Source organism: Besnoitia besnoiti (genome assembly GCF_002563875.1).
Source record: "Besnoitia besnoiti strain Bb-Ger1 chromosome Unknown contig00007, whole genome shotgun sequence".
Lineage (NCBI taxonomy): Eukaryota > Apicomplexa > Conoidasida > Eucoccidiorida > Sarcocystidae > Besnoitia > Besnoitia besnoiti.
In genome coordinates, this window is record NW_021703915.1 from 3,455,699 (window position 1) to 3,483,331 (window position 27,633).

Below are 27,633 nucleotides of genomic sequence, written 5' to 3' on the forward strand. Positions count from 1 at the left end.
TATATGTATATATATGTATACATGTGTGTGTATATATACATATATATATAGGTGCAATAGGGGAGATGCCGGAGTGGGGAGAGAAAACAAAGATCCACATCACCCGGCAGAGACAGAGACTCGGGAATGAGAGACTTCTTTCGTTGTTCTCTTGTCGGGCTGCCTTTGGACGCCATTAGAGAGCGGGGAACTAAGCTAGAGGTTTATCCGCCTGTGCGACGGCGTGTCTTTTAGATTACGTGGCCTTCGCGCGTCTCCTTTCTTCCCCCTTTCCTCAATACTCGTGAGTCGTGCGCTGCTGGAATGACGGCACTGCGACCGAAGGGATTTTTCTTCTCAAATCGCTCCAGAGGAGTCTCCACGACTTGGGGCCGCCCAACCGACCCTACCGCGGAGTATGGTGTGTGCGAACAGGATTACACACTTGGCTTAGCCAGGAGGCCGCGAGGCAGCCGCAAGGCCTCCGCCAGTCTGAGCGCATTGTCTATCATCCGCCCTTGATATCTCTCTCACTGGCGATTCGTCTTCCCCCATCTCCTGTTTCCTCTCTCTCTCCACCCTCCAGGTGTTTGAACGAACCTCGTTCCTGATCCTCAGCCAGGCGGCAGTCACCAGCCGAGTCTTCGCACGTTGTGCAGCGGCTTCCAGTCTCCAGATGAACTCCCCAGTGTCGTGCCTCGCCTTCGCCGTCTCCTCCCGAGTCCGCGACCGGAGGCGGGAGCGCGTCGGCCTCGCCTTTGCGTTGTTTCTGAGAGCCTGAAAGCCCCGCCAGAGAGAAGACCTTTCCACGAAAACGCTGCGGCGCAGCAGGGCGAGGTCCAGCCGAAGGCGCGCCCGATAGGCCGCGAATCGACGCCACGTGGCGAAGCTCAGCTGCTTGCGGCGCACCCGCAGTCGCCACGTGAAGCTGTCCAGCCAAGCCGTGCGGCAGGGGAGGCGTCTGAAGAGACGAGAAGCGAAGAAACACACGAGTTGGGATGCAGCCCACGCCCGCAAGAACGGCGCTGGAGGAAGCACAGGTAAGACGAAGTCGTCTGCAGCCGCAGAAGGACTACCGGGGCTGCGAGGCCGGCAGGCAGAGCCGAGAAGAAGGAGAGACGCCCCACAAAGGGAGAGCAGAGGAAGGCGCGAAAGAAAGGCAGGCGGGAAGGAGGATCAAAGAGACGCGAAAACGGCGCGACGAGAAGAGAAGAGAGAGAGTGAGAACCAGCCGAGAAGAGGGAACGGTACAGGCCCTCGGAACGTGGACACAGACAGAAATACCAGAATAGAATTTGGAGTGGCGGGGTGTAACGACACGTTCACAATCAGCTCGAGCCCCGCAAAGCAAGAGGCAGAAGGGGAAAACAGATGGAGGAGACGGGGGTCGACTCGCGAAGACGCAACCTAGTAAACAGTCCGGAGGACGGTACATGGCAAGAAAGCACTGCACAGCTACGCACTTCACCCGCCGACACCAGACATCCTCATGCGCATCTGAGACACTCTCCCCACGAAGTTGTCGCGTGAAAGTGCTGTGCCTTCCTCCGTGACAAATCGGCATGTCCCACGCGAGCGGAGCGCGCCGCCAGCCTCACTTGACTTTCAACTTCCAGAGCGCGAGCACATTCCGCATTTGGCAGAGTTGGAGACGTTTCACAGCTCCGACGAATCGCGAGAATCTCGCTGCGGTACGTGGGAGCTGGATGCCCGGCGCGAGTGGCTGTGGCGTTCGAGGACAGAAGTCGACCCTCTCTGCATACTGGTGACATTCCCCACGACAGTCTCCTCGTCTGTTCCGCTCTGCCCGTTGCTCAGCGGCTCTCGCCAGACTGCGCGTGCGACTCTCTTTTGCTTCGTTGGTGCACACTTCGGCCTCCCCCCGTGCGCCCTCTTGTGACGGCCGCCAGTCTTGCTCCTGCGTCGGCTTACGCCTGGAGCGGCTGAGGAGGCAGCTGTGATGAGCAAGCGAACGGAGGGCACCTTGCCGGAGACCTGCGGCACACCTAGAGAGAGACGAACACAGAAATCTCGCGGCTGCCAGCTTGGCTCTTTGCGCACCGGCCAGTGAACGCGACGCGGTCTCCACTCCTCCTCGGGACCTTTTTGCGCTTTCGTCTTCTCCCGCCTGCCGCGGCTGCCTCGCCTGTGAGGCGTTTCGTCCCTCCTGCCCTGTCCCCTCGGCGAAGGCCGCGCTTCTGCCACGCGTTTCTCGCTTGTGTTGTTGATAGTCTTCGTTTCGGGTGTCGTCGCCGCCGCCTGCCCGCGCCGCCTTAACAGAGACCTCTCCACGCGCACCCCTGCTCGCCTCCACGCCGCCAGCTCTCTGGAAGCGCTCCAAGTGCCTCCTGCCCATTTCTTCTTGCAGTTCTTCGCAGAGTTCCTGCATCCCTCGCTCTTCTTCGATGCGCCCTCCCTCTCCTTGCCCCATCTCGCCTCTCCCGGCCTGATGAAGGCCTCCGCCGCCGCTCTGGTTTCCCTCTCTTTTCCTCTCCGCCCAGAGGTGAGACTCCAGGGCGTGCATGCGCCGAAAGGAGAGGAAAAGGAGGCGGCAACGGACCGAACCCAGCAACGCACAGAGAACAAACACAAACAGGAGCGTCTGCTGCGAGCGGGGTCGGACAGCCGAGGGCGAGAAGCGCGAGGAGCAAGAGGCACAAGAGGCGCAGGAGGAAGATGGAAGCGGCGACGGCGACGAAGTAGAGGGCGCCGTGGAGGGCGATGGAGAAGACAAAGACGCGGGAGAAGAACTCGGGTGGACCTGTTCAGGAGCCTGAAGAGCGTGGATCCGAGAAAAACGCGAGCCTCCAGGCCTCGCAGGTGTGGGCGCAGATGTCCACGAGCCGCCAGGAGGTGAAGAGCCGGCTGTCGAGAGATCTGAACGCTCAGCTTAGAAAACACGGTACGAATGAAACAACGTAGTCATCGAGTGAAAAACGAGTTCGAGTATACTAATGCAGTCTTAACCTTGCCCTGATGGAACTCCGACTGTGCCTCGCTCCGAATACAGCGGAGACGCTTAACCAAGCATGCCTAGCACTGCTTTTCCATGCATCGCAATCTTTGCAGTTTGCCGGCCTGCTGATCTCTTCTCGTGTGTAGCCGCCTGTGCGTTTGCGTCTTCTATCCCAGTGCCTGGGTACTCTGCTACCCCTCTTCGTTTTCTTGTATTCAATCCACTTGCGTCTTTCTTCTTGCTGACAGGCTCTCCGAGCGGCTACAAGAGTTGGAGGGGGTCCACCTGTCATCTGGCGCTTCTGCGCGTTTAGCGCCCCTCATTCACTCCTGCTTGGAGCTCTTTTCGCGCGACCGCTGGCCTGTCTATGATTTCGCATGCGCCCGCCGTCGTTACTCTCCTCTCAATCTTTTCCCCTACGCTGCGGCTCGATTTTCATTTCCCTTCTCATCCCTTCTCACCTGCACAGCAGGGAGGAGCTGGATCCACTTCGGTGGCAACGCCGAGCACGCCTTCCTTGGCGCCTGCAGGCCGGAGGCGCCTTTCGCCCTTTTCCGGCTCGGTGAGCACACACCGGAAAACCTCTACGGCCGCGATAAAGACATCCCGAATCACCGCACGCCGCTGCCGCTGGACAGTCCCTTCGGCTAGAGCGCGAAGTTTCTGAAGCCCGCCAGAGGCCGTCCGCCACGCCTGAAGCGAGGCACGCACAAGAAGCGACGAAACCGCTCGCGAAGTGGGGACCCGGGTGCCGCCTTCTTCCAGGCTAACTGAAGAGCGAGTCGGTGCCGCCAAAACGTATGGAGACTATATATGCATATACGTATATATATATATATACACATAAACATACATAATCACACGCACACACAGATATATATGGACACGCACATGAATGCATACTGAAGCACAGCGGGAGGCACAAAGAACGAAGGGAATCCTCTGCGTTTAGTTATAACCAGTGTTGGACATGCGCCGCTGCAAATCTCTGCTTTTCTCAAAAAAGAATTATCCAGATGCATAAGCAGCCATGCTCGCTCGAGAGAGGAACATGAGCCTTTGCTGTGAACTGCGGAGTGACAGTAGTCATTCACCGCCTTCGCTGCCTGGTTTACCCTGAAAACGAGGGCACAACGCTTCAGGTCTCTCTCCTTTGCCCGCAGCTCCGCTATGAAGGCGAACGCTTGTTTCCGCCGTCGTTTCGCCTCCTCCGTCTCCCTCGTTAGCGCCTCCTTCGCCTCTTCTGCCTCTGCTGCCTTCCTTGTCGCCTCTGCGACGCGCTGAGAGGCAAACGCCACAGAGGAGAGGCGAGGCAACACTACACTCTCGAACGTGATGGCTCACGCGAAAGCCATGCACAGTGCGCTAAGCACTGTGCCCGCGAAACGCTGGCAAGGCCCGCGGAGGCCGCTGGTCTGAGTAGGGGCCAATGAGTTAGAGGCACGAGAGCGGCAGAAGCGAGCGACAAGATTCTTGCGCAGAGAGTTTGGTAAAACCGTCCAGTCCGCGTGCGGCTCATTCCTTGGGGTCCGCTTAGCAATCACCACGTCCATCTTTCCACCGAGGTGGCGACTTCCGCATTCACACTCACACCACGCTGTCGGCCCCACAGCAGGAAGCTGCCCGGATCAGGCTGGAGCCAGAGAGCCCGCAGATACATCCCATCTCGAAACCCCGCTGCACGTAGGAAGAGAGTCTCTCTCAACACAACTGAGCAGGACCAAGAAGCCTCTGCGGCTTTCGTCGCTGCGCGCCAGGCTTCTTCCAGTTGAGCGGCCAAAGAACGGTGCACATTTCTTCCAGCAATACCTCAACACACAGCCTGCATCGAAGACCGCGTGGACGCCAAGGCCCCACCTGACCTCATCGCACGGTGCTCGAGCCAATGACTGCAGAGGCCCAACTCTCACACGGTGGGAAGGGGGGAGAAGTACGGGGGGGGGGGGGGGGGGGGGGGGGGAAGCAGGGAGAGGGGGCTCTGCCTTACCAGGAGGCCCGCGTGTCCCTCCTCCTTTCGCTTTCGCTGCGTCGCCTGCAGCAGCGACTCTGCCCTGAAGCAGCGCACTCGCACACGCGGTGCGAATCTCTCTCAAGGCCCGTGAGAGCTATCACGCGGCACCAGCCCCGAGGCACGCCTTTGTCGCCTTTGTCCCTTCCTCTCGCGGCGTGGCCATCGACGGCGCTGTTCCTGAACCTAGCCACACGCCTCAAATCTGCCTCCATCTTCTCTCTCTGTCTCCGCCTCAGCGGTCCGGTTGGGGGAATGACGACAGAGACACGACAGGCGGGCACTCGCGACCGACATCAGCGAGGCCCTCACACTCGACAGGGGAAGGCGGCCTTGCCGCTAAACAGAACTGAGGAGACTACCCGGAACTTCATCCCGGCTGGAGCTTCACAGTGCTGAGGTGGCGGTCGAATCTTCACTGAATCCCAATCGACGTTAACGTCCTAGCTACCATACGCACAGGGCACGCCTGACGAAGCCGAGAATACCGCTGCATCTTTACAGAAAAAGACGCCCCTACGTTTGCAGCGCCTCCGTCAGCTTGGCGACTTCCCGGCGCGCGGCCTCCGTCTCTCTTGCCTGGCCATCTGCGGCAACCTGCGAGACCGAGAAGAAGATCGATAAAAAGCAAGAGCGCAGACAGGGTGACGTGGAGATTCACAAGAGATCGCGGAGGAATGGGAAACCAAGCGTGTGAGAAGGACGCATGGAAAAAGAAGACAAACCCCAGGTGGCGCCCACTCCTCTCCTCTGCCCGCCTTTTCTTCTTCACGATTAGCAATTCTTCTCCGGCTGTGACTATAGAACTCCAATTATGAGTATACCACAGAAACATGGCGTGCTTTTGTACCTTCGTTCCTCCTTCGCGAGCAACGTGCGTTTCCCAGTTCCTGGATTCCCGCAGACGCCATGGGGTGATGTGAATCTAAAACTCCATCTCCTCGTTTCAATGTGCTGGCAACAAATGTCTATCATCAGGCTGCCTGTTGGTTTTCATAAACGTCGAATCGAACGATGAGTTGGGCACAAGGAGGGAGAGAGAGACGAACCATGGAAAACGTATCTTACGTTCGCTTCACGAAGTGCGCTCGCAAGAGCGTCCTCGGCGTGCTTGTGCCTGGCGCAAAAAACAAAGAACGGAAGAAGAAAGGAAACTCAGTATCCGACGAAGAAGCGAGCCAACACACGGAGGAATGGAATGATGCAGAGTGACAAAGCGAAAAGTTTAACAGAGGGGGAGGACGCGAGAATAATGCCAGAGAACCTTGAGCTGCTGCAACAGACAGGAGTGAGAAGCAGAAGGGGTAGTTTTACAGAAAGCAGGATACGGGCGCAGAAGACAGAGAGAGAGGAGTTGACAGCTGCGGTGAGGCACCAGATATATACGAGAGAAAGAGAAGCACCTGTACATCCCCATCAGCGAACAGCAGGCATCCCGAAACTCTAACGCGAGGAAGAAAGCATATACGTAGATACGTGAAACACAAACTCACAACCGAAAGGCGACATCGGGCGTTCGAAACCTGCCTGTGTGCGTGGCGCTCTCTTCTCTAGTGTCCTGCGTCCTCAGTATCCTTAATGTTCAGTTGAGCACCTTTCGAGGTCTTTAGTTAGGCTCTTTTCTCGTTTTCTCCTAACTTCTATCTCCGTTTCCATCTCCTTGACACACAGCATCATTCTCTTCTGCCTCTCCACCAACGTCTCCTGTCGCCTTCCCAGTTCGGCGATGAGCGCCGCTCTGCGCGTTCGCTCTCCTTCCGCCCGCCTCCCTTCGCCCGTCTTTTCCTCGCCTGCCGCGCCGCCGTTTTCTCCTTGCCCTGCGTCTGGCGCTCTTCGAATCACGAAAGTCAGTCGTGCTGGCAGCTCCTCGCCTCCAAAAGCTGCTCGCGAGTGCGAGCTGAAAAAGCCCGCCGTGACGCCTCTCTCCCCGCTCCTCTCCGCCACTGGGGGGGTCGCCTGAGGGAACGCGCAACTCGATCTTCTCCGCCCTCGTGCGCCTTCGTGGTCTCTGTCACAGACGCGTCCTCCGCTCTCGATCGAGGAGCTCCGCGCCTCCGCTTCCGCCGGCATCTGCAGAGAAGCCTCTCGGCTCCGCGGACATACACTCCACGCACTCCGTCCCCCTTCCGCCTCGCGCTGCCGGGCCCGCGTCTGACCAGGAGGGACTCGCGGCGCTCCTTCCTCCCTTCCTCTGACTTCTCTTCGCGTCACGGTCAGAACCGCCCCCCTGCGGGCGACGACGTCGGCACAAAGCGCATCGTTTCGGCTTCTTGTCTCAGCGGAAACGGCCTGCCGGCGGCAGAGCTTTTCTCGCTCCTCTTCCTCTTCCTCTTCCTCATCCCGCACGCCGCGTCCCGTGGGGCCTCCCGGTCTCTCGCCTCTTTCTTGGCGTCCGATGACTCGCCTCGTACCTTGCAGCTTTGCAAGGTCCCCGTGTGGCGCTCGCGGCCTGGCGTTGTCAGCTTCTCGCAGTCTGGGATAGCCCGAAGGAAAGGGGGCACACGAGAGAGAAAGGGACGCGGGTGAAGCCTCCGGGCGACGGAATGAAGCATGCATGCATGTGTGTATTGCAGGGTGTGGTGTCGAGGCCAATCCAAACAAACCGCGCGCAGGGCTCGCGGGTGCTGCGCAGCTTCAACACGAGCGACACTCACAGACATCTGTTTGTGGCAAACGGGGTTTCCTCGAGGGACTCCAAAAGGCCTTTCGGGGTCGCTACGCCGACACGTGCCTCACGCACACTAGGATAAGACACGACGCGCGGACTCCACCACGAAGGTGTCCTCATAGGGACAGACGCGAACAATATACTATCTCACTGCGCGAGCAAACATCCGCCGAAAGAAGCAGACGCGGTGCTGGCTGAGAGCTAAGTAGTTGAAGTTTATAGAGGAGAAGAAAGGCACCCAACACTGAGTGCTAAAGCTAGGGAGAGGAGCCTTTACCTCGCGAACGCCGCACGCTGATACTGTTTCAAAAGGTTGCCAATCAGCAACGCCATGCCGATTAGGTGACCCGTTCTTCGTCTGGTTTGCTTGTCCTCTCGCATTATTTGTTTTTCTTTCCTCATTCCCTTTGCAATCCAGACGCCCTCCTCTCCCCCGCTGCGCCGGTCTCTCGCTGCTTCTCCTCTTCGTCCCCTCTCCGCGCCCTCCTTGCCGTTGCCTCTCACTCCGGCGGCGCCCGCTTTCGCTTCTGCGACTTTCTGTTCTGTGCCTGCCGCCCTTCCTTCTTCTCGTCCGACCCTTTTTCCTTCGGCTGACATCTTTGCTTGCGAGTCACTCTCCACGCAACCTCGGTGTGCGCCTTCCAAGGAGAGCCTTCTTCCGCCTTGATTCGCATGTTTGGCACGTTTCTCTTTCGTCACTCTCTCGTCCGTCTGCAAGGCGAGCGAGCGCTGCCTGCGGCCTGCGTCCATCATCTGCAGCGCTCTCAGCTCAGGCTGCAGTGTGTGAAGAGCCTGGACGCTCCGCTGCCAGTCTTGCGTGATTTGCATCAGACGCAGGTCACTGCAGCTGTCCGCCCCACCTTCTTTGCCGGGGTGGCTGTTCACGTCTAGCTCCGCGTTTTCATCTGTGCTGCAGCTCGAGAATGCAGTTTCTGTCTCTCCGCCCCCGGTCGCCCGCTCCTTCCACACGCCCTCGCCGGCCTTTGGTCCTCGAGAATCCGCTTGAGCCCCTCGGAGCGTCTCTGTCGCCTTCTCCCGACGCGAGCTGAGGCGAGCCCTGAAGCATGCAGGGAGCGAAGACTGATCGGAGTTTAGGCGGCCTTCCACGAGGCCCGAAAGGGCGGCCGCACTCGCCCCAGAAAGACAAACAGGCAAACCGTCCAGGTGGCAGGATGGAAAGCTCTCTCGAGCGCCAACAGAGACACCCTTCGCCGGCTCGCAGCGACGGCAGGAGGCCGCCGACAAAAACCACGCGAGAGAGACGGAGGAAAGGTGGGAAGCAGACGATCTAGAGGGAGAGAATGAGAAAGAGAAACTTGCAGGAGCAGAGGATGAACGCGAGGCAGAGGGCGCAGGCAGTCCAGAAGGGTAAGAGGGAGGAGACGCTGCCGGCGCAAGCGAAGCGTCGGGAAGCAGAGAGAGGCAGGATTCGCGGGAGAGGCGTGGACTGAGTCGTGATTTGACGCGGGAAGGCAGCTCGAGAGACAGGGAGCTGCGCTGCGACATATCGTCGATATCGACTTCTCTCTCGCATCCCAGACTTTCCAGGTAAGTCTCGAGAGCCGATATCGGACTACGCGCAAGCAAACCAGATGCTGACTGAGCTGGGGCTGCCTCTGGGCGTTTCAATCTCCTGAGCATCTTCCGCTCTGGCAGTGTCAGCTGTACGCGGTTCGAGGCCCACTGCGGATTCGCGCTGCCTGCAGGCTGCCTCGCAGCACGCCCGAATTCCACCGCGGACGCGAGGCACCGCCGCCGTGCTGAGATCAGAGGAGCTGCAGTTTGCTCGCGGCACAGTCGCGACTCGGGTGGAGGAACGGCGCAGGACGGTTCCAGAGGCGACTCCCTGGAACGCGTCACGAGCCTCCTTCTCGCTTGCGTCCCATCGACGGAGTTCGCCTCATTTTTCTTAACAGCCGAGCGCCTCGCTGACTCTTCGCCCGACAGAAACGGGACCCAGATCGCGCGGCCAAGGAGCCCTGCGCCTTCGTCCGCGTGCGCGTTCGCAGATGCCTCTCTCGCTGCCCCCTCCGCCCATCCCGCGAGCGATCCTGGAGAACGTCCTGTCTGTCTCGCTCCTCTTTGGCTGAGCCCTCCTTTGCATTTCCCGTGACTCGCGCTCTCGGCAGGAGCCCGGCGTGGAAGAACTCGCCGACGACGCGAAGGAGGCGCGGCATTCGCAGCCCCCCCTGTGTCGACCGCCGCGCTTCGCAGACTGCCCAAGCTCGCTTCGGAAGGGACGAGCGAGAAGGGCTGCCAGGCGGTCGATGCCGAGGAAGCCCCGCAGACGTGCAGTGCTGAAGAGTGAAATGCCAGCGAAGAAGACGCGCCGGAGAGGGCGGACGACCACCCGCCACAAGGCGGGATACACGTCGTCGACGGGGCGCCAGCCGAGAGGGGGACTGAGAAAGGAAGCCGCTTCAGACTCGCAGGAGGGGGAGGAGACGCCAGCCCGGTCAGGTCTTTCTTCTCTCTCCTTTGTCCCTGAGCGTCCTCGCCGTCCGCAGCCGCTGGCGGCTCCACGCCCTGCTGCCTCTCTCCCGGCGACGCGAGGGGACTCTGAACCCTGGAGCGAGGGCGGCTCTCGCTCGCCAGGCCGCGGGCAGAAGCCAAGCAGCAGGAACCGGGGGAGGCGCGCCAGCGCAGCTGTTGCTCGGCGACACACGCGTCCTCGTCGCCTAGCCGCTCGGCGCTCCCCCGGGTCCCTGCCGGCCCTTGAGAAGTCACTAAGGAAGCCGGAGACAAACTCACGAGGGAAGGGGGGGCGGACGCGGACGAAGGGGCCTTTGGTGACGACGCAGGAAGGCAGCTGGACGGCGAACGCAGCGTCAATGAAGATGGCGTTCTTTCCATCGGCAGGTCCGCACCGCGAAGGCGGAGAGCGCTTCCTCTGCTCGTTGCGCGCGCGTCGGAAACGTCTGCGATTCGCGGCGATGAAGAGGCGCTGCGGCGTCTCATGCTGCCTGAAGCACCGGCAGAACCTGAACACGCGCCCGTACTTTCGCTGCCCTCTGCATCCGCGCGACTTGCGTCCAGAAAAGACGCCGATGAAGCGGGGGAGGAAGGAGCATACGGACCTACGGGGTGCGCGGAGACTGCACGGCCCGAAGCAACTGACAGGGAGGAAAACGACGAAGCGGCAAGCAGAACAGGTGCCGTGCGGACAGACGGCCGAGACGCAGAGGAGAGAGAAGTCTCTGATGCGACAAGCCCGCCCTGCGGAGAGGACGACAGGGCGCCCCACGAACGGGAAGGAACACCATGAAAGGCGGACGACGACAAACAGCAAGAAGCACTACTCAGCAGTGCAGACCCCTCAGGAGGCACAGCTGAAGCGAGCGAAGATGGAGACACGGCCGGGCAAGACGGCGCTTGAGGAAGGGACGGCGGAGGCTTTGCCGAACGGTCAGACGACGCTTCTGCGACGAAGGTGACGTGAGAGGCATTACTCTGCTCTTGATCCGCCTGCCCGTTCTCCTGCGCTGTCGATTTCTCTGTCTTTTGACCTTCACTAGGGAGCGAGCAAGAATTATCACCCGCCGTGGGGCTTCCCCAGTTCTCCCTGCTGCTGGCGTTCTGGTGTGATTCTTCGATTTCACTCTGCGTGTGGAACTCTCTCTCCGTATTGACATGTCCATCTTCTGCCTCCGCTTCGCTCCAGGCTACAGTGCTCCCCTGCGTTCCTCTGTCTGCTGTTTCCCCCCTCTCCGTCGTTTCTGTCGCCCGACCGGGGCGTTCGCCGCGGTCCCCGTGTCCTTCGCATCTGCGCGCCGGCATCCTCTCGGCCTCGCCAGGCCCCTGTCCCCAATACTCCATCCGACTTTCTCCCTCGAGAGCCCGGAGTGTCTGCAGGAGTCGAACGAGCCTCGGGGGGAGATGGGTTGCCGGCTGGGCGCTGGCGCCGCGGCCTCCGCACTGCGAGGGATGTGTCGTTTTCCCTCCGCCTCCTCCAGCGGGCACGTGTCTCCTCTGGGCCTCCCAAGGGGCGGAATAGGCGACTCCACGCCCTGAGGGGCGGGTGGAAGGCCCTGAATTGCCCTCGAAGATAATCGGGCGACGCAGTGGCTCGAGGACCCGCTGCGGGCTCTCACAGGGCAGATGGCGGAGCCCAGAGGTAAGGGGCCGCCGATTCATCTTTTCTGTGAGCGACGAGCCAACCAGATTGCTTGACGCTCTGTCTCTCGTTCACCCGCAGTTGATTTTGAGAACTAGAGAAAAACAGCTGTAGTGAAGCCCACTCTAGTACCCTTTTCTCAGTTGCGCACTCACTCGCGCAGAGAACAGACAAACGCGTATATGCTGGCCTTTCTCTCGATAAGTCGGCTTTCGAATCTAGGTATTTATACGCATCTGCGCAGATATGAAGGGCCACACACACAATACTGGGAACGTGGCTTTTTGCTCCGTTCTTGAGGCATTCGGACGAAACCGAAAAAGTGCCTGGCTTCCTCTGATGGAGTACTCAGGCTGTCCGCCTATTAGGCTCGCGTCAAAACTCGCCTCAAGTTCGTCGATTCAAACGCAGGACAGGTGTGTCTTGGGTTGTTCTACTCGCTTCAGGGTCGTTTAGACGCCTTCGCGCCCTCGCCTCTAAGAGACTGCGCCCTCGGCAGGGCACGAACCGCGTTCGCTCGCTGGGACGAAGGCTGACAACCTCTGGGTTTTTCTGCGTAGCTGGGGATGGCATTGCCACAGATAAGAAGACAGGAAAACTGACATCGCTCCATCAAACTAGAGTAGTTCGTGTGACTCATTTGCTTGGGGAGGGCCCTTGGACATGAACATGGGCACGCCCCTTTGAGCACAGTGAGCTTCAGCGAATCGTTCTACGGTTAACGATTCTGCTTTTCGGCGTTCTTCTGCGGCGAGTCGCGAAGCGATCAGGCTGTGCGATCGTTGGATGGAAACCGGAAATTGAATGTGTCGAGAAACTTCGGGAGATCTGGGCCGTTCCACACCGCACCCTAAACGCTAAGCCGACAAAATAGGCGAAGGTGCGACATGCGAAGTGGAACCGCGCACAGCAGCGCAGATATCTGTAAGACTCCAACGCGAATCTCCCGTGCTAGAAAGAAGCACCGAGCGTTATGTCTACTGGAGGTTGTTTCCACGCGCTACGGAGCCATGAACCCGAGGATAAAGAAAATTGAAATCTCGCCACCAGCTACCCGCGAGGTCGGTTCACGTTCTTCATGGAAAACATAGCTGCTAACAAGCGTGCTAGGAGAACGGATTCCGCGACTCTAGCTTCCTCTCGAACCCCCCCAGCGTCGAAATCAAAACCTAAGGCCACGAAAATTCTCAAAAATCGATTCTCCACTCTCCCGTTTTTTTCTGAACAAACATCGTTGCGAGTCCACAGCCCCACAGCCGCAATACCGCATCTCACTCCTCACCAACGGGTACAGGCTCCAGTGACACGAGCTTCTTGCGAAATGCATGAAACTCTGTTTCTCTGACAAAACCAAAGTATGAGGAGGTGGTATATTGAATAAAGTCGCGGAGATACGCAGCTACTACGACGTCGCTATCGATTTTTAAGCGATGACAGGTTCACCAAGGAGCACACTCTGGCAGCAAGACGGGTAACACACGGTCACTTTCTGGTTTTTAAAAGCTCGTGAGTCAGGGAACCTATGGCATCGTCGCTTGCGAATAACAGAGAGAACAAACAACAGGGGGAAACTGGCAACAGGTGCGTGGGACAAGATAAATACTTACATTGTCCGGTGTTCGGTGGGTGTAAACGAGCAGCCGGACCAACTTCGCGCGTTCTTCGTGTGGGCGTCCAACGGCAGTATGCCAAGTGCAACACCGCCCAGCTCAGCAATACCATCTAAGGAGCTATAATGATACATATCCGAAACAGAGAAGGGAGGGGAGCTTCTTCAGTTTATCACTCAAGGCGACCCTTCGAAGGGTGCAGATGGAACGGCCGAACCGACACGGCTGACGGAGATGCTGAATTCGCTGCTCTGCAGGTATATACTTGACAGTGGTTTCTCAACCACGTGACGAAGCGTTGTCTCAACTCCAGACCTTTCACACTCAAATTGGGCAGTAAGACAACAAGACCGCAGTTTGACACCACAGTATCGCTAAGGCTTGCAGAACTTCTTCCCTTACTTAGAGGGACAGTAACACCCGTTCAGAATACATGCACTTACCAGCCCTCAGTTTTTCTCTTCCAAATGTAGTGTTCCTTGTCAGATGCGCTACATGAACGAAATGGCGAACCATCAAGCTTTTAGTCAGAAGGGCGAAGAAGTAGGTAGCTTAAAGATTCGCGCTTTTCCCTGTAACTTGCTGTGCTTCAGAGCCTGCGCTTTTGATGACAAGCTGAGGCCGCGATTCGCACGCACAGATGGGCGCTTAGGATCAGACCGGCAGAGTCCACGATACGCTCGAGGACAGGAGAATTCATGTTCTTCTGAACACCCCTGTAGGGTGGTGGTTCACTGCGAGCACGAGTAACGTGGCCATTTGAATCTTTTAACTCAATCACGTGTCATGGCTAGTGAAGCCTGTGTTGCCTTCCACGGGTGCTTCAGGACAAGCTTGGAGGGGAACCCTCGAATGAAACATTGCGCGCATACAGTAGTGGAATCCAGCGTGTATGATAGAAACTATCAGGATGCGCAGCCGCTCGTACTGAAGAGCCAGCGACACGCTTGCAGTTTTATGGACTGAACCCTTCGTGTGCGGTCGGCGCCACATATACGCGCAACCTTCACTAGAGAGGCTTCCCTTTCGCGAGCCAGTACTCACACATGATGTCTCAATACAACGCCGATATCTGGTGGCGTCCGCTGCTACTGGGAGCCACATAGCGGCTTTCCAGCTTGAGCACGAGGTGGCTTTCCGGTCGCAAATCATTGTAGGACATTTGCGAATCGCTAGGCCTTCGCATGACTCAGCATCAGCATCGCGAGGGATGTGCTCAAACAGTCCGTCGGCTGGTGGGTTTGTCGTGGAGCTGGCAGCGCCCCTCGAGAATCTATTTCTCTTTTTGGCGAAAGCAACATGATCTGAAATCCACCGTCCTAGATTCCACGGAAAATAGGTATCGCGACTCCGCATAGCGCAGAACGTCTTTCTCACGAACAACCTGTTTTTGCGAGCGGGATGCCCCTATTCGACAGGGGACGCATGACCTCAAACAGAACGATGCGGCCTCTACAGAGCAGAAACAAGAGGCTGCACCGCGAAACGGAAGGGAGAGCCAGCTGCACAGACGCACTACAAGCGAATTCCTCGCGTCCCCTTCTCTTTTTCAAGAGACATCTGCGCGCTAAAAGCACACCACTTCTCTGCTTTCGCTTGACAAACGCCTCCACAGCGAGACATTCGCGACCACGAAAAACCGAGATCGAGACTTCCTGAAAAATGATATGTGCCCTGTCTTCGGAGCGCGGAGCCGCCCGCTTCCGCTCTCCGCAGCCTCTTTCGCTGGCAGCTACCACAAAAACTCAGCACACAAGGCAGCCACTAGAGAAAATCGACAAAAATCCGCCGGAAAAGCACACAGCAGATCTTCTTTTGGACACGCAGAGCACTTCAGGCCTCCTTTCCTGCCTTCTCTCAAACTTTATTCACATGCAGCCTTGCCTGCATGACAGCTCGAGTGTTTCCTAAGCCAAACCGGAAACACACAACACGCGCTCGCCGCCACGCTTCCACGCAAGAGACGCGGTGCTCGCCAGTGCGTGTCCTCGAGCTGCTGCTGAATTTTCTCTGCGTCTCCTCCGCCCATCGCGGCCCCACCCGCCTTCTCGCTAGTTTGCCTCGCGTTTCGCGGTTGGAGTCCTCGGATACTGACTTCCGACTGAAGATCCTTTCGGCGATCGACCCGCGTGGCTCCTTCGCGTCTTGTGCCCCTCGAGGTATTCGACTTCCACGACAAGGAGAGAGTGTTCCTGCCCCGCCGCGATGCTTTTCACTTTAACTGAACAAATCGCTCTCCAGACGTCGCCGCGCGCAAGCTGCACTTTCCTGCGTCGAGGCAGTGGATTCACCCCCGCGACCGCGCCGGCCCCCACGCGTCGACTCGCTGCGTGCCTCCCACCAGGCATCGGGGGAATCGCCCACAGCGACCCAAGCGCCGCGTCTCCCCAAAAGCTGCTTCCAGAGACAGGCAGTTTGTGCGCGAGCGCCGCCCGCGCGGCGGCCTGCATCTTCAGCGCCCTTTCGCGCTGCTCCACGCATGAGGCGCTGTCGAGCACCCCGCCGTCCCTCGGGAGGTCGTGGCTCCAGGCTCTGGTATCTCGCTGTTGGATAGACAGTGGAGAGAGGTAGTTGCTGAAACTTGTCACGTTCGTACCGTCGCTGTTCGTAGGGCTCGAATCGCGCACACTCGCCTCCCGCAGCTGAAGCCGGTTGAGGATGTTTTGCAGCGCCGCCTGCGTCGCGGGGTTGTGCGGAGGGAGAGGAGATTTCGAGTCAGCTTCTCCCTGCGCGCCCCCGCCCGCAGATTCGCGCGAGGAGAGCGGAAGCTGGAGCCCAAGAGCTCCCGCGGACTTTACCGTCTCTCCTTTTCGAGAGGACGTGGCAGATGAAGTCGCCCTATCTGAAGAAGAATGCGCGTCTTCGCCTGAGCTCGAAGAACGCGTCGCGCGGCATCCAGGATTCCTTCCGCGAGGCTGGGGACCCACAGTTGACGAACTGCTGTCCGAAGACGTCGCCTCCGCTCTCGAGTTCGCGTCGGCGCGCCCTTCCAGCTCGTCGCGCGTTCGCAGACCCTCTGACCGGCTACCACTCAAGTCGCTCCCTCTCAGCCTTTTCCCGGCGCACTCGCAGCCAGCACTCGTGCTGCCGCCTGTGCCTTCTTCCTGCGATTCCCCAAAATCCATTCCCTTTTTGTCTCGCTCCGTTGTCGCCTGAGCAGCCGGCGTCTCTCGCGCCTCGGTTGCGTCGCCTGTGGGCTCCTCGCCCTCTTCGGAATCTCCTTTCTGTCTCCGTCGATGGTCTCCCTCGACTCTCCGGCTCGCGCGCGGCTCTCCGTCCCCTGGTGTTCCCTCTGCACCCAGTGTCCTCGACGGATGCGAGGTGGGTTTCGCCTCGTGGAAGTCCCGCCCCTCCCTCCCCCGCTCGGCGCTCCCCCTGTCGCGGCTTCCGGCGGTGCCGTCCGCAGCCGCATCTCGCCCTCTTCGGCCGCGGTCGCGGAGCCCACGCCGGCGCCGTGTGTCCCGGGCCCGCGGTAGGCGCGGGGCGGCCCCGCCAGCCGAGGGTGGAGCCGCGGGGCCTCAGGCGGCGCGCGGTCGCCGGCGGCGTGACACAAGGACGGCGTGCGTCTCGCGAGCACGGTCGCTTCGACGAGAGAGAGCAGATTGACTCTGTGGGGTACGATGAAGGTTGGTTGCGGCTCTTCGGGCTCGAGAGGCAGCTGGTGCCCCCGATTCGAGCCCCAGACGTAGAGCTGGAGAGGCAAGTGCGGGTCCGCTGCTCGCGCCAAAGCCGCCAGCGCTTCTTTTCTTCCTGCGCTTTCGGCCAAGGAGACAGCGGAGCCGCAGGACCAGATAGCCGACCGCGGAGACGCATCGGAGGCGTGCGAGGCCGCCGACGAAGAGCCCGCAAAAGGACGAGACGCGTGCAACATGACCGGCTGGGACTGAGGATACGAAAACGAGGAGGCACAAAGGAACGGGATCGAGGGCCTGGAGAAGAACGAACCTCGCTTGGAAGCGGCGCACGACGAAGCGACCGGGCTCGAAGACGAAACGGACTTCGGAGACACCGATACCCACGAAGTCGACGCGTGCGATGAGAGGTTCTCCTCGCCCGCCCCCAGGTTCCGCGGCACGGTAACGGCAGGGCGCAGCAGCGAGGACGCGCGCGAATAGCCGTCCTTGCTGGGCGGCGGTGCGACAGACAAAACAGGAAGAGACAGAGGCGGCGGCAGCGGGCCGCGGGCCGCCAGCTGGACGGAGGAGGACGTGCGGCGGAGACGCCAATCGTCCCTCGAGGGGACACGAGCCTCCTCGGGCTCCTCTGCGCAGCTTCTTTCTCCCATGATAGGGAGAACCGGAAGCGAATACGAAGACCGCCGCGGCCCCTGTCGTCGGAGGACCCGCGCAAGGAACGCGTCGTCGTCACCGTCCTCTTCCTGCGAGGCGCCCTCCCCTTCACTCGCTGCGCCTAGATTGCCTGTCGCGCTGGCCTCCATCACCTCTCTAGCGTGCGCGCCACTCGCTGAGGCGTGGTCACCCGCAAACACCTCTGCCTCGCCCCGCTCTCGGGAGTCTCCGCCAGTTCGGGCTCCTTGGGCTCCAGCGCCCGCTCCTGACGAAGCCTGGCCTCCTTCTTCTTCTTCACTGCCGAAGGATCCCCGGCCCCCAAGAGGCCCGTCGCGTCCGCCGCCATCCGACAACTCCAAGTTCTCCGTTCCTTCGCCCTCGCCCTTCCTCCTTCCTCCGCCTCCCCCTCCTCCCACCCGAGTGACGCGAGGTTCATCCGCCCTGTCGCGTCTCCCAGCGGACGGGACGCCGTCTTCCGCGTGCCCAGCCCCTCCACTCAGGTGCGAGCCTCCGACTGAAGAGGAGGCGATAGAGACACGCGAAGAGCGCGCGGACGGATTCACCAGAGACTCTCTCAAGACAGGGTACCCCTTGGGCGACGACGCCAGCGAAAGGTGCCCTTGAGTGCTCGCGAAAAACGTCTGTCGCCGCGCCAGAAGGTCCCCAACGACCGGCGCCGAAAGCGGAGAGAATGAGACAGACGGCTTTCCACGGTACACATCCAACACCGTCCCAGCCGCCGCAGCGCCTTCTCGCGGGCTCGGCGCAGGAACGGGGTCGTGGATCGGGAAGGAAGTCGAGTACGAGGCCGCCAGAGTGAGGGTGAAATCGCCTCCCAACGCCACCTCGTGGACTTGAATGTAACAGGGGCGCCCCGAGGACAAGACGAACGGCAGCTGCGGACACAAACATCCGACGCATCGAAGAGATATAACGCTACATGTTGTGCAAGTAGATTTACACCATTCGACTTCGCGACTAGACGGGGAGACGACGGATTCGCCACGCCTCGGGACGCGCAAATCTGCCAGCCAAGCGACCCCGAGATTTTGAGGGAAGCACCGGCGCGCAAGTACAAGCCGCCCCCCGGGCAGGCTCCTGCGTGGAGCCGTGCGCGACTTCTTGCTCGCCCTTGGCGCAGGTTTCCGAAGAGCGAACCCGATCTCCTTTTCTAGCACCATTATTCGTGAACTCTTTTGGTCTGATCCTAACTACACAGTGCGCTAACTCACCCCTCCTCTGCTGACTCCACCAGCGGAGCTCCGCGGCCTCTACCGAGACCTGAGGCGGCCTCTCAACGTGCAGAGACTGTCGCTTCTGCGCGCTTACCTCCATCGGGCTGTACTGGTTGCGAAGCACGTTGCAGCCCAGCTCGCCCTCGGTGCCTCGGCCCCAGAGGAAAAGCTGGTCGCCGCCCCGATGCGCCGCGCTGCCGCGCTCCACGCCGTAAGGCTCGCTCACGCCCTTGGGGAACCCCCACAACCGGCGCCTCTCCAGGTCAGACAACAAAAGCTCGTCTGCAGGGCAGAACACAGAAAATACACACATTATACACATGCACGCACGTATATACATATATATGTTTATGTGTCTGGATTTGCGCACTCATCCACAGACCTACAGAGACGCCTCAGGCGAGAGGATGCGCATGCGTAGACAGACACACGCGGGAGTGTGCCGCCGAGACGCTGCCGCTGAGATTCCATGCGACACTCCATCAAGGAGTCAAGGAAACCGACTCACACACATATGTATACATACGCGCACATATATGTCTATATAAATACTCGAAAGTGGAGGACTCCTGTATCAGAGTCGTATATACAGGAAGGAACCCTGGAAAAGAGCACGAACCTACACACAAGAAGCCGTAGCGCATTCAGTTTCGCGCCCTCGCTTTCTCCTCATCCCCCCAGTTGCTTTCTGCGTTGAGTTCTGTGCTCATGTTTGCTACTTGCAGAGTTCTCGCTCGATCCCCTGACGACGAGAAAACCAGAGGTCGTAACTACGCACACGAAACACTAACTGTCTCCTCGTGCGCGTCTCCTCCTCCCCCCCTCAACACATCCGCCTTTTTCCACGTCCCTACCATCAGTTTCGGCGCCGCCCCTCGCCCAGCTGTCGCGTTTGGTTTCAAAGAGCCGCGCGCGGTATCTCTGAGCTGGACTCATGAGCAAGAGGAGGGAGCGTCGGCGCGCGCGCGTCTGGCTGACTCGACTTCTGCTCGCTTCTGCGAAGTTCGGAGACCGATAGCGCGAGAGAGGCGCGGCCCTTGTAGGCACGGCTCTAAAAATCGACACGCCTCGGGCGGTCTGCCTCGCATCACCGCGCGAGGCCTGCGATGAAGCTGCGGCGAGCGGCCAAGGTGGTGGAAGGGGATCCTGCCGCGGCTCTTCTCTGCCGCCTGGTGCTGCGAGCGCATGCGTGAAGGGCGGCCTTCGCGAGAGGGAGGAGAAGAGGAACCCGTCAACCGGGCGCGAGAGCGAGTAGGAGGCCGCGCTGATGCGCGGGCCGTAGAAGTACGGCACAGCCCCCGAGAGAACGGCGTCCGCCCTCGATGCGCGCGGCTTCTGCAGCTGCGGCGGCGAGAAGACCGAATTGTGCGGCTGGGCAGATCGTTTCTTCATCTCCGCCAGCAGGTAGTCGCGAAACGCGGCGTCGCCCTCCTCCTGCAGCTGACGCAGGCAGATTTCTTCGTACGCCGTGTGCGACAGCCGAGGCACGCCCACCGCCGCGCAGTGTGAGTCACCCGAGGCGATGCGCGTTACGTGGACGCTGCACAGCGCGCGCACCGGCTGCGGAGTCGAGACGCAGAGCGGTTCAGCCGTCTGCCGCCGAGAGAAAAACCAGTTGCGCTGACCCAGGACAAAGAGAAAAACAACTTTCGCATGCGGGCACCGGCACGAGGCGGCACGCATCGTGGGTAAACACGCACAAAAGCCAAAGTCGAAATCGCCGTGGCGATCAACAAGCATGACCACGAGCAAAAGGAAGCGGGGGACATGCGTTGTCGTCCGTCCTGCCAGGCCAAAGACCGAAGAAAACGTGCCTTGCCCTCTGCCTGTATATGTCCATATTTATACGCCCTAGTTATCTGTGCACAGACTTCCACGTCGCAGCTGCTTGCCATTGAAGCACTGATGCATAACCGAGAGACTCATGGCGCGTGCGTGCCCGCGCATCTACCCGCGATTTCCCGCCATGAGCAGCCTCACGAACCTCGAGAGAGAAAAAATTGGCAGGCTGGCGACCGCAACCTCCTTACCGTGCTCACGTCTTTAGGTCGTCCCGCCCCCATGACGCCGAAGCGGGCGCGACCCCAAACGAAGACTTGCCCTTCATCCGTCAAGCAGAGACTGTGGTGCTTGCCTAGCGCAATCTAAAACACAGAAACCGCGCACCACACGCCCACGCATTTGCCGACCGTGTGCAGGCGCCTCTCCACTCACACGAAGACATCTACACCCCGCCCAGTACACAGACTCGCACATATATACACATGTATATATATATATGTATATGTACATACGTATGCATACGCGGTGTCCTGGCATGCAAGGCAACGCTCAGAGCATATGCATGTACACATATATATTCATACATTGGTTCATACGTATGGATACGGTGTGTCTGTTGACGGGCGGCCTCCACGCCCGCCCGTCAACAGACACACCCAGAACCCGCGTCACGGAGCTGCAACCACGTATTCGCTGAATCGCATCCACACACGACGCGTCGGACTTGCTACGACCTTTCTGCGTGATCTCTGTAGGGTGGAAACGCATACACTCAGAACGAGTTTTTCAGACGTTCTGGAATGTCTCTCATGTGGAAAACATGCATGCAATCCGTGGCTCATTCGAAACACCACAGAAGGGCCGACCTGCACGACTGTGACGTTTTTCTGTTGGAAGCGCACGCGCGAGGGCAGCATGAGGAATCCTGTGTCCGGCCCCGGGTCCACTCCGCACTGACCGCGCTGCAGACCCACGCACATCAAGAGACGCCTTCCTTCACGTCCTCGTCGCGCGACTTGTGCGGCACAACGACAGGCCCGAGAGCGAGAGGAGAGAGAATCACGCGGTGCAGCGACCGCGACGAAGAGAACGAGACACACAGGGCGAGCAGCGAAAAGACAAGAACGAAAAGCAGGGGAATCCAGGCGGATGGAGCCCACAGGGGAAGACGGGGCGAGGAGAAAACACTCCAGAGGCATCTGCTGCGACCGCGGTGGGCGACGCCGAGGAGCTGAAAACCGACGTGAAGAGAGGCGGCGGAGAAGGAAGTGATGGCAGCGAGGATATCAGACATACGCGCCGCCACAACGCTCCGTGGCCGCAAGTAGACGGAGAAAAGACAAGATTCAGGAGAAAGTTTTCCACGCGTATCATGCACTCCATCCCCTACGCGGCGTAATCGATCCTAGACGCGCTGACATACAGTTTTCTTTTCCAGCTTTGCGAGCGGTTCTCTCTTCCGCAATCTGCTTTCCACGAGAGCTCAACAAAGAGTTCCCCTGCTTCTCACCTGGTTGCTCCCCCACATCCACAGGCGATCTTTCGCATCGATGAACGCTGAATGCCTGCAACGAGCAAAAGAGTCGACGTGCGCGTGAAAAAAGGCACATGCATCTGCCAGAAGCCTGTCGCCCGAGCATCCATCGACGCCCCATGCCCCCCCCCCCCCTGCTACGTCTTTTTTATCATCCTAAGGTCTCCGTCAGCAGAGCCTGCGCACGCCGTGTGAGTGCGTTTTGATGCCTAAGCCTGCGCTTCTTCTGAGTTCTGCCGCCGCCTCTCTTGACGGCATCGCTGCTGCTGCGGACTTACTTGTAGCCCGCCGCAATGCAGGCGATGGGGGCCGCGATTTTCCGGTACTCAGGCCAATCGTACGGGTCTGCGAGAGGCATGCGCCGCGGTCGCCCCGCGAAGAGCGCAGGGCGCCGAGTCTCCTTCACAATCAAGCCGAGCTGCCCCTCCACGTTGCTCCCACAGAGCCACACGGAGCCGTCTTGGCAGAGGAAGATGCTGTGCTCGCCTGTCGATGTGAAACGCAGGCGCACGCACACAAGGAAAGCCATGAAACACAGATCGAGGAGGCAAGGACCCCCAGAAACGTCCGCAGCTCGCCGGAGGAAAAAGCGACACTGCAAAAACCCATACAGACGCACAAGACAGAACGCCTCCTCGAGCCGCCTGCGAGAAAACGGAGATCGAGAATGCGCACCAACTCGACTTCCAAGCGCACACATGCAGCGTCGCGCAGAACACAAAGCCGCAAGTCGTTCCTCTAGCTGGCTCATGGACCCCCCCCGCCCAATCCCTCCAAAACGCACGTTAGAGCTGCTCTCGACTTCCCGCTTCGCACGTCCCTGTTGGACCGCCTAACGAGTGAGTTTGCCTCATTGGCTCCACTCCCCATCTCCCTGACCTTGGAAGTCGCACTGAGCTCTCTCCCCCCCTCTCGCGCGAGGTTGGTGCGCTGCTTACCGCCGAGAGCGACTTCAATGACCCGGTACGGGGTGTGCCCAAACTCCCTCAAGAGGACAGGCCTCCACTCGAAAGCGCTGCCAGTGGCACTCTCGGCCTTCGCTCGCCTCAGGCGCTGTCGCCGCCTGCGGTCTTCTCGCTCTCTGAGCGCGAGCTCTCGCGCCGTCACGGGGCCGCCCTCCCACCGGGGGGACCTGTCCGCCCCAGGAGACCCAGAGGCCGACGACGGCGCAGCTTGCTCACCATCTGTCGCGCGCTCCTTGCGCTTGAAGAACTCAAAGAGGCGATGCATGCCTCCTTGGTGCGACGCCTCCCCCCCGCGGCGGAAGACGAGACGTGCTGGGGAGAGAGCGGCGTCGGCGCAAGCGTCTCCCGCTGCGAGGGCGCCGCCGCCGCCTTTCCAGCGCTCGGGCTCCCTGGGTCTTGGCTCGCAGCTGCTGCCCGTCGCGGGTCTCTCGCCCCCGGGGGGTCGGCCCGCGGCCCCGGGGGAGAGGAGGCGGTGCGCTTCGCAAAGAGACGCTTATACCACGGCGCGTGTCGCGAGGCTGCACCGGGTGCGGGGGTCGAAGGCGGGACAAGATAAGACGAGGAGGAAGAAGAGGCAGAAGATGCCGACGCAGAGGACGAGGACGCAGATGCAGAAGAGGAAGACGCAGAGGGAAAAGAGACAGAAGACGACGAGGCAGAGAAGGAATGAGAAAGAGTATCCTCCTCTTGATCGGTTTCCAAATTCTGCGTCGAAGCAGCGAGCACGGGGGGAGAACACGAGAGGGAACGGCGCGGCCCCTGGCGGGAATTCCGCTGGAATGGAAGCTCGGTCCATCGCTCTCCTTCCTCGCAAACGTCCTTCGCCAGGCGCACCGCCTGCCCTACGGCGCCATGGCTGCCTCCTTCGCACTCGTGCTCGCCTCCGTCCGCATGCGAAGAGACCCGCGGGGGCTCGCGGGCCAGTCGCCCCCGCGCGCCCCCCTCCTCATCCGCGGCAGCCTCTCCATTCAGCGCTCGCCCTCGCTCGCCTCCAGGACGCCTGCGCTCCCCGTCGACAACCGTCGGGCTCTCGCTCCGCCCCCGCGACGGCGAGCGTGAGGACGACCCGGGCGAGGACGCAGGGAGCTTGCCAATTTCGGCGCCGTTCTCCGTCCTTCTGAATTCGCTTTCAAAGTCTCCTGGCCTGAAGCCAGCCGATGTCTTGCCCCCGCCTGTCAGCGCGCGCCTGAGGCCGCGCGCAGACGCCTCGGTGCCTGTCTCCCCTCGACTGCCCAGGGCCCCATCGTCGGCTTCCGCCGCCCGACCAGCCACTTTGTCCGGCGCTGGGCCGCCCCGCGTCGCCCCGCCTTCTCGCGCGCCCGCTGCTGCCGCGCTTCCCCCCTGCTCTGCTTCTTCTTGCTTCTGCTGCGCGAGGGCAGGCTTCCGCGGGAGCCGCTGGGAGGGCGCGAGGTCAAACCTCGCCCGGAGTCTCTCCCCCCTGGGGCCTGCGGCGGCAAGCGCCGGGGTCGCCTCGCTGCCCTCGAGACCCTCGCCGCCGCGGCCGGTGTCCTCTTCCTCGAGCTCGAAGCCGCCGCGGCCCAGCTGCCCAGCCGAGTTCCTCCCCCACAGGACGACGAAACCGCCCTCTGCGAGTGCGGCGGAGTGGTGACTGCCGCAGAAGACACGCGTGACGGCCGGCGCGCGCCCGAGAGAAGGCGAGGACGGCGAGGAGAGACGAAGCGCAGCCCCGAGCGGACGCGGCGGCGCCGAAACGCGCGACGGCGACGCCGAGGCGGGAGGCGACGAGGGAGGCGTGGCGAAGACCTGCTGATGGCGGAGCGAGCCCAACTCAACGACCACCGGCGCGGAGGGCTGGCGGAGAGGAAAACCGAGTTGCCCGTAGCTGTTCCTGCCTGCGTTGGCCGCGAGAACGCCAAGAGAAGCTCGGACCAAACGACGCAGATCCACAACACGCTGGCGCAGCGAGAGGAATCGCAGTGAATCACAGACACCTCCCCTGGGGCTGCGAGGCGAGAACCGGTAAGCACACGAACTGACGACGGCATGCACACAGTTCTGAGTCGTCGATCATTTGTAGAGGCGGTAGCTGCTTATAATGTGACAATAACGATACACGACCTAGCAATGATTTTTCTGTCCCTAATGCCGGCTTTGTCCGGGGCATATGGCAGCTTCGGCGGCGGGGAGCAAAGCACACTGCGTCAAGAAGGACGAGGCAAAAACTCGCAAAACAATTTGACATGAGGGTTTTTTGCACTCACCGAAGGCCAAGACCAAAGTCTTCTTCTTCACCACGAAAAGCTCATCCTGAATGTCCCCTGCGGCCGCTCGGCTAAGGAGCTCGTCGATTCCATCTGCGTCGTCTCCACAGGAAGATGACGGAGGCCACGCCGAAGAAGTGGATTTTCGATGGTCGTCGTCTCCCTCTTCCGTCGAGTTTTCTTCCATCTCTTCATCGCCCGAAAGCTCCTCGCCGTCCCCGCGCTGCCGCTCGTGTCTCTTCTTCCTGCGACTGCGCTTCGCGCCGCCCAGGCCCTGCCCCATCAGCAGCTCGAGGAGATGAAGATCTTCTTCTGAGGGCCCCTCGCCACCCCACAAGTCCCAGATCGTCTCGCCTTCTTCCTCCCCCTCTTCTTCGTTCTCCTCCTCTTCTCTGTATTCGTCCCCTGAAAAAAGCGGCTCAGCAACCTTCTCTCGCTCCTCTCCATTTTCGTCATATGCCTCTCTCTCCACTGCCTGTCCGCGGTGCTCTCCCGCCTCTCCCTCTCGGCGCAATCGCCCCTGCTTTTGCGTCCTACCGTCCTCGTCGTCGCCCTCTTCGGCCTCTTCTTCGCTTCTCTTTTCCCCCCGCGGAGCCACGCTGTGCCAGGCTTCCTCGTCGCTGGAAGAGTCTTCTTCCTCTGTGCTGCTGTCGAGCAACAGACGACCCTGTCTGCCCTCGAGAGCGGCGGGGCATGACGAAGCTCGCCGGAGGCTCCCGTTCAAGACTGCCTCCTCTGCATCGTCTCCTCGCGGCAGCACCCCTGCGAGAAGCGCGCCTTCCTCTGGCGTGTGCGGGAGATGGGGGATATCCACACTTCCATAACACCTGTCTCTCGCCCGCTGGCGCCTCGTCGTGAGTTGCTGTGTGTCATGAGCTCCTCTGCGACGGGGATCGCCTTCACCCCTGTTCGCCCGGTCGTCTCCATCGGCGCCCTCGCTGGCACCCGTGCAGCCTCTGCCCTCTCCTCTCTCCTCTGCTTCATAACGACGCGCGTCAGCCGGAAACCCTTCGCCCTTATCTGCCTCAGGTTCCCCTCCCGTGCGTTCCTCTCGCGCCTCCTCTTTGATTTCTTCTCCTTCGAGCTCTTCAGCAAGCTCCTTCCCTTCTCCCTCCCCTGCCTCCCGCTGCTCTTCCCCCGTTTGATTGTCCCCCCTTCGCTTCGTGTAAGGGTCGCTTTTTTCATTCGCCGCATTCGCACCCTCACGGTTCCTATCGGACTGTCCTCTCCCTTCGCCTTCCGCGAACTCGGGCACATCCTCCTGTGTCTGCCTTTCGCATTCTAAGTCGCGATCCTTGTTTGCCTCGTCGCCGCTGCTCCCTTCTTGCCGCCCTCCCGCGTCTTCTTCATCTCCTCCTCGTGGCGCTGCCGTCGCGTCTTCTTCTCTGGCTTCTTGCAGCGCTTCCTCTCTCGATCGCTCTTCCTCGCTGTTCCCCTCCTTGGCGAGACCCGCCGAGGCCCCGTTCGGGGCAGAAGACCCCGAGGAAGCAGAGGACCGTCTCTCCATCTCCCCGCTATTATCACCGTCGACTTCCTCTTCTCTCCTCCGCCTCTCACGCACATACCGCCCTCGCGGGGCCCCTTCGCGAGGCTCTTTCGACCTTGCTGAGTTGCCTTCCGCGCCTCGTTGGCTCCCTCTCTTCCTCTTTTCCCCAATTGGGAAGCATGAGACGGCCCTCGCTAACACGTGCCTTCGTGTAGTTTGGCAGCGTAGGAAAACAGACAGACGTAGCTGCAAATGGAGCGACTAGAACTGAGGCTGAAGGGAAAGGCCGCGCTTGCCATGAGGCCGCGGAGAAAGAAAGGTTCCTACACGCCTAACATGATCGCGCAGCATCTGCGGATACACAGGACGGGATGGTCTGAGACTCTGCCTTCCTGCAGTGCGCGGCGGAAGAAGACGACAACGTGTTGCTGCAGAGAGGAGGGCTAGAGCGGCGTGGGCGGTCAACTCCCAGGACTCCCAGGAAGGACGGCGAGCAGACAACGAACAGCAAAAATCACTTAACCACCAGGCACGAGACGACAGGAGGTAGGCAAGAAAATGAGGCGCAGAACAGCCGGTTGCCGAGAACGACAAAGGGGACTCAAAGCAACCAAGAGTTACGGAAAAACAAGAATGCCGAGCTCGTGGGAACAACTGAGAGAAGAGAGGAGCCAACTGCGCTGAGCTTCTCCGTCTTGCAGCGGCCGGCCGTTCCTGACCGTTCGTTCCCATTCCTCTGGTCCTGCGTAGAAAGAGACGACCGCCAACAAAAACATACACCATGT

At 60.3% G+C, this 27,633-nt stretch overlaps 2 protein-coding genes across 2 annotated transcripts; both read right to left on the reverse strand.

Moving 5' to 3' along the window:
• Nucleotides 1–487: 487 nt before the first annotated feature.
• BESB_074810 (uncharacterized protein) lies at nt 488–11,745 on the reverse strand (the record flags this gene model as incomplete). Its single annotated transcript, XM_029365854.1, has 10 exons — nt 488–940; nt 1,578–1,702; nt 2,041–2,856; nt 3,397–3,628; nt 4,051–4,215; nt 4,923–4,986; nt 5,464–5,540; nt 6,012–6,060; nt 6,538–7,416; nt 7,889–11,745. The coding sequence occupies 10 exons, from the start codon at nt 11,743–11,745 to the stop codon at nt 488–490; spliced, it is 6,717 nt and encodes a 2,238-aa protein (XP_029218338.1).
• Nucleotides 11,746–15,386: 3,641 nt separating this feature from the next.
• Nucleotides 15,387–26,869, reverse strand: BESB_074820 (regulator of chromosome condensation (RCC1) repeat-containing protein; the record flags this gene model as incomplete). The annotated part of the gene is made up of 11 exons (XM_029365855.1): nt 15,387–16,201; nt 16,402–18,520; nt 18,954–19,141; nt 19,714–19,828; nt 19,925–20,479; nt 20,890–21,003; nt 21,508–21,603; nt 22,152–22,206; nt 22,454–22,661; nt 23,299–24,993; nt 25,363–26,869. 11 exons carry the CDS (start codon nt 26,867–26,869, stop codon nt 15,387–15,389), a joined length of 7,467 nt encoding a protein of 2,488 aa, XP_029218339.1.
• Between the last annotated feature and the right edge of the window lie 764 nt (nt 26,870–27,633).